General features: G+C 31.1%; 1 protein-coding gene across 2 annotated transcripts; it reads right to left on the bottom strand.

Moving 5' to 3' along the window:
• Positions 1-259: 259 nt before the first annotated feature.
• LOC105435291 lies at positions 260-3,422 on the bottom strand. Of its 2 annotated transcripts, XM_031883694.1 has the most exons (4): positions 3,240-3,422; positions 3,020-3,159; positions 1,384-1,424; positions 260-616 (listed from the first exon to the last, which is right to left on the bottom strand). In XM_031883694.1, exons 1-2 carry the CDS (start codon positions 3,310-3,312, stop codon positions 3,026-3,028), a joined length of 207 nt encoding a protein of 68 aa, XP_031739554.1. In that variant the 5' UTR covers positions 3,313-3,422; the 3' UTR covers positions 260-616; positions 1,384-1,424; positions 3,020-3,025. The 2 variants fall into 2 exon arrangements, with proteins under 2 accessions (XP_031739554.1, XP_011654034.1); XM_011655732.2 differs by lacking the exon at positions 260-616 and having other exon boundaries at positions 1,064-1,424.
• Between the last annotated feature and the right edge of the window lie 2,425 nt (positions 3,423-5,847).

Below are 5,847 nucleotides of genomic sequence, written 5' to 3' on the forward strand. Positions count from 1 at the left end.
AATCCCGATTAACTAATGTAAGCTTGGTTGGTAACCCATTTGTTTTCTATTTTTTGTTTTTGTAAAAACGGGTATACTTGGGTACTTAATTCACTTTTTTTTTTAATTTTTAAAACAAGAAACTTGCTTTTAAAATTACTAAGGAAAATTGAATAAAAAAAACACATTTTGTTTTCCAAAAGCAGAAAACAAAACCATTTACCAACATACATGAACTTTGTTTTTAATAACATAATTTAAGAAGAAAAAAAAGTTGAAATGGTTATCAAGGAATGCTCTAAAGATCAAACTCCACATGATATAGTTTTGGCACACAACTCAACCCATAAATGGCAAAAATCTAAACACTCTTTGGCTAAACTTGAAGGAAAAAGGTTTAAAATTAATTATTGCAGTTTGCCCCAAACCAACCTAATGAAAGGCTTTAAATAGCCTTCCAATGAACCCTAATACCACATCATTAACTATGACAAAATCCCACAAAATACTCCTTGACATTTATTGTTATTTTAAGACTAGTGCATGTCCTTGCATAGTTTAGTTTCAATAGGATATTGATTTCTTCATTATGGTTCATTGAGAGCAACAAATCTTCCAACTTCATCATTAAAGACATCTGCCCCAAAAGGAAAAACACAAATATAATACAGACATCAATTTCCAAAACCTGAACTTATTATATTAATCACTCTAAATCAAACACTATCAACAGGCATGAGGAACAGTCGAAGTTTAACACAGAAGAACATTCTTTTGTAGAATAACTTTCAAGAAATTATACAAAACAATGACTTAGTTACTATTCAGAACTAAACTATCATGTTTTTTCTTTTACTACTTTCTAAGAGCATATGAAATTCATCTTCTAAGTGAGCTATCTATTCTAAAACCATGTTAGATAATTTACTATTCAAACAAGTTCTTTTTGGTATTAAAAGAAAGTTTGAAATTTGAAAATCGTTTTAAATTTACTGCTCAAACATAGACAATTAAAAGTGAACTTCAAAATTGGCCAACAAGTAAAAAAAGTAGAAAGTTATTCTAGTTACGCTTTGGCAGGACAAGTTGAAAATGGTGTTTCCTTCAGAGCATGATGAACTTGTACATATAAAAGAGATCAGAGACAGAGATGGCTGGATAAGGAATGAAAGGAAGAAATACTACTATTGACAGAGGCAACATTTTCTGGGTATTATTGGCTAAAATCTACCCAGCAGCATAATAGCTAAAAGACATAGATAATCCTCTCATTGTATAATTCTCTTGTACTTTGAGTTCTTATTATTAATAAAGAAGTTTGTTTCTGTTTAAAAAAAAACATAGATAATCCTACATGTACTCTTAACTATAACAAGAAATCTGGTGGTAAATGAGGGACTTAACTGTTGAGCTGAAAGCATCTTAAGATCCTTGAGCGGCCACCCCTGACATGTAAACAAGGGACTTGGATTAAGGATTAAGGATTAAGTCTACAAATTTAAAAACATAAACCAGGAGAAGATCACGTTAATTGTCCTTTGTAGGTTCTGAAATACCTTCATTTTCATTTATGTTAAAGAAATGAAATTATATTAATGATGAAATTTACAGAGAGTATAACAACAATTCCTTCACTAAAAAATGAATCATAATAAAATATAAACCAAACGACCATATAATGACCATCACCAGAAAACATCCATGTCAAGTGCAAAAGCATTAAAGCTTTCATTACAAGAATAATTATTATGACACCTTTCGGATTGAAAAGGACATATTAATGCAGATGTGCCTAGAAGGATGTTTTGGTGAAGTATAAAATATTCTAGAACAGTGATTTGGATAGGCTAGTCTTTCATTATACAAACTTTAGTTGCTATCACAACAAAGTCTACGAAAATGCTTAAGGCCTCACTTATTAGAAATCTTGGCTTGTGGAAAAGGAAAGCATTATCTTAAAATTGAAGGAACTTATTAGAAAAAATGGGCAGGATAGCCACTCAAAAAAGTCAACTACACATTCTTTTGTTATGAGACAATGCGGTATTTTAATTGCAGGGGGTATACATCAAATGAATGAACTAGAAGTCTAACACTTGCCTCATCTCTTACACAAAAGCAAAATCCCTTATTTACCAGCCAGAAAGTCAATAACTTCCATTGTATTCTCATGTTAATTACTTCAACTATTCTTTTTCTTCTTTCAAATAATATCCTCTTCGGCTCATCCTCAGTATGGCACAGGCAGAAATCAAGAACAGAATGGAGAGAAACACACTACGAGTTCTAGCCCATTTTGCTCTGCACAAAAGAACATGCCAATCATGCTGCCCTGCCCTTATACAAACCATTCTGTACAAGGGCCAGAATCCCACAATTCAAGGTGCCAATATGCATGGTATACTGTAAAGATCTTAGATAGACTAAATTATCAATTAAGCCCTTGTTATTTTCTGTTTTAACGATTTGTATTTGGTTTATTATTAATGTCTTTAGTCTTTATTTACAACTATCTTATAACCACTTTAACCTAATATACGAAATATTCAGCCTCAGTGTGTACGTCTAAGAGCTTACTCTCTTCCTCAATAAACCGGTGTCTCCTTGTTGTCTACTGTAAGTTTGTATCACAAAAGACAACACGTGTAGCACACCTAAATCACAATGCATAAGACAGAAGTCAAAGATCTAAATATTATCCATTCTATTTTGGTTACGGCCCACTCACTTTTTCTTTACAATTCTAATCTCAAAGAGGCTCCTTTGATTTCCCCCTCATAGTCATCAATGGCACTTTCAATATGTTAGCACTCAACTAGTGTAATCACTACACTTTTCTCTTCTTATAGGTGATAGTTGATAAAGCAACATCCTCATAAGGGTTTGCCCCTTCCATTATTGCTACAGAAAATGAGCAGAGTTGCAATAGATCTCACACCATAATTATAATCACAGAATGATCAATTATGAATCCAAAATCATTATCCTAACATCGCAATAGCGATCTAACTTGAGAAATAGTAGAATATAACAAACTAACCTGAGATCATTCGACGACTTTCTGCACAGCATCATTAGGAGATTCGGATAATTGATGATTCAAACGCTGCTTCTGCTGTTGTTGCAACAGAGAATTGCGCTCGATCTCCCGCCACTTGTTTATGGCGAAGCTGACAATGACTGAACAACATAAACGAATGGAATGGTTAATGAATAGAATGGAAGAGAGAAAATAAAAAGAGAAAAATGGAAGAAATTACATCCGGCGCCGGCGAAATAGAGGAGACGGAGAATCTTAGGGCCCGCCGGACCAGTAACCTCTTCTCCGGTCATTAGGTTCTTAGTTCAGGTGGTCGACGTTACACAGCTATGAAGAGGAAAGTAGAAAGGTCTAAATTTGGGATATTTCATCTTCGCTAAAGTAGGATAACCTTACGTCAAAAATCAACATGGTAAATAACAAAATAACAAAATTATATATATATATATATATATATATATATCCAATATATGTCATTTTTATATTATAAACATCCACCTGTTAATGTCTATCATGGTTTTAAATCCAAAATTTTGTTATATAATGATCGATTCACTTAATTTGTCATAAGTTATAAATATTGGATAAAATCTACTATTTTTCACAAAAAAAAAAAATCTCAATTTAATTTAATATTTTACAATTAAAGACTAGAGTTGGAAAATAAATAGATAGTATATTTAAAAATATATACAATTTAGCAAAAATAACAAAATGGATTTTCAAAATGGTGTTATATCAATTAGTAGTCTACGGACAATTGTTGTATTTGTAACATTCTCTTTTTTTCATTTTTACCTCCAATTTAATATTTTAGCCTTAATCCATTCAAATTGTTAAACTTAGCAACTCAATCACCAAATACTTAGATATATTTGAAATTGATTAGAGTCATCCCAACATATATATATGATAATAATAACAAGGAGCGTTTTTAAAAATAGCAAAAAAATATTAATGGTAATAGGATCAATGTGATCACTATATTTTCTAAATTGCAAAAGTAGCAAATTTGAAACTTGATAGCCCTTTGATAGCCATTTGATAGCTATTTGATAGTCCTCTGATAGTCGTGCGATTTAATTACTTGTTATGTTTGCAATATGTAAAAAATATGTGCTATGAATGACTTTTTTCTTAATTTTTTTGTCATATGATGTAATTTCTCATAAATAAATGAAGATCAAAATACGAAATGTTGATAACTAACAAAATTAATGTTTCTAGAAATCAATAAAGATTTGTTGAAAATGTATAGACTAAAATTGTAATTTGAAAATACATGAACTAAGTAACATGCGTTGGAATGTATTGTGAGACTAAAATGGTATTTTTAACCAAAAAAATTACTACCCATTTATTTGGTTACCATTTGTTTGGATCTAAAGAAGTTCAAAGATGATTTGAAATATGAACAATGCATTAAAACCAATTACTTCTTTCATTTAGAACGAGAGAACCATTTAAAATTATATATATATGAATGATATCAGAAAAATAAATTTACTAATATAGTTGAATTCAAGATACAAGCGATGACAATACTATTGTGTGCATTTCCACGTAGGGAGAAGTTCACTCGATGGTTGATTAAGGGAATGTGCCATCAATAAATCAAAATCGTGTTCCAAATTGACAAAGCAAGAATCATCGAATGACTCCATGTAAGTTAATTATTCGTCAGTGAGAGACTCGGTAACAAGGACATGATTAGAGGTGTCCATTATGATAGAGAATATATAGAGATTGTATTGCTAGATGAACTATTGATGTTCTAATGCGATTGAGGAATCGACATCAATTGTGTCGTTGAAAGGATTTGTTGAGGATGACGAAAATCAATTAGAGAAATCGCTAGGATCTAAGTCAGAATTGACAATTAAAGACCAAAAGTTTGACTATGGTGCATAGAGTTTATTTGCGGAAGTTTTAGGGTAATTTATTCCAACCATACATATTAAAATATTAAAATGAAGAATGAGAGGAAAAAGAGAATGGTTTAGATTTTGAAATAATTCTCTTTTAAACAACATAATTGAATGACGGGATAATCAAAGATGGAGATTGCATAGGTTAATAATGATTAGAAGAAATTGAAATAATGTGAAACTTATACAAAAGAGAATGGTTTGGGATGATGATGGAAATATGATATAAATAAGAATAATTGAATTAAACTTAGGGCGGGCGGGCGGGCGGCGGGCGGGCGGGTTGGTGATGGCCTACTCCAAAATGGGGAACAGTGAGAGGCAATATGAATGGATGACATTTCAAATAATTTGGCTTTTTGAAGTTAATTCTTTATATAGAAAGTGACAATTAGGGTTCATTGAATTCCTTTCAATTTTCATATCACATTCTTTTCCTAAGTGCCACAATTTGGTAATTCCTCACACACACTTTACATAAAATCAATATATATGATGCTAAATATAGGAGTTCTTTTTTTTTTTTTTTTACTTTATTTTTCCGCTCTACATGTAGAAATTAAAAGCTTATGAAAATGACCAACTCTAACTTTAGCTTAATCTACGATCGTCGTACTTTGAATTATAATGATATTTATATTAGATGTAAATGCGCACTCACTGACTTACATTTGAAAATAAGCCAAGGATTAATTATGTAACCTAATTTTGCTTGCATCAATAAATATTCTTTCTTCCCTCTCATTGCACATCGTTCATCAATTACTCAATGTCTTCCCTCTATTTCAAATCTAAAAAATTTTAAATATGAAAAACGAGAGTGAGATACAAGTACAAGAACATAGAGCGAGTAAGAAAAACTAGAAATTCTTCTAATAAAAATATTAACGTCGATACAAG

This window comes from Cucumis sativus, chromosome 4 (assembly GCF_000004075.3).
Source record: "Cucumis sativus cultivar 9930 chromosome 4, Cucumber_9930_V3, whole genome shotgun sequence".
NCBI classification, from domain to species: domain Eukaryota; kingdom Viridiplantae; phylum Streptophyta; class Magnoliopsida; order Cucurbitales; family Cucurbitaceae; genus Cucumis; species Cucumis sativus.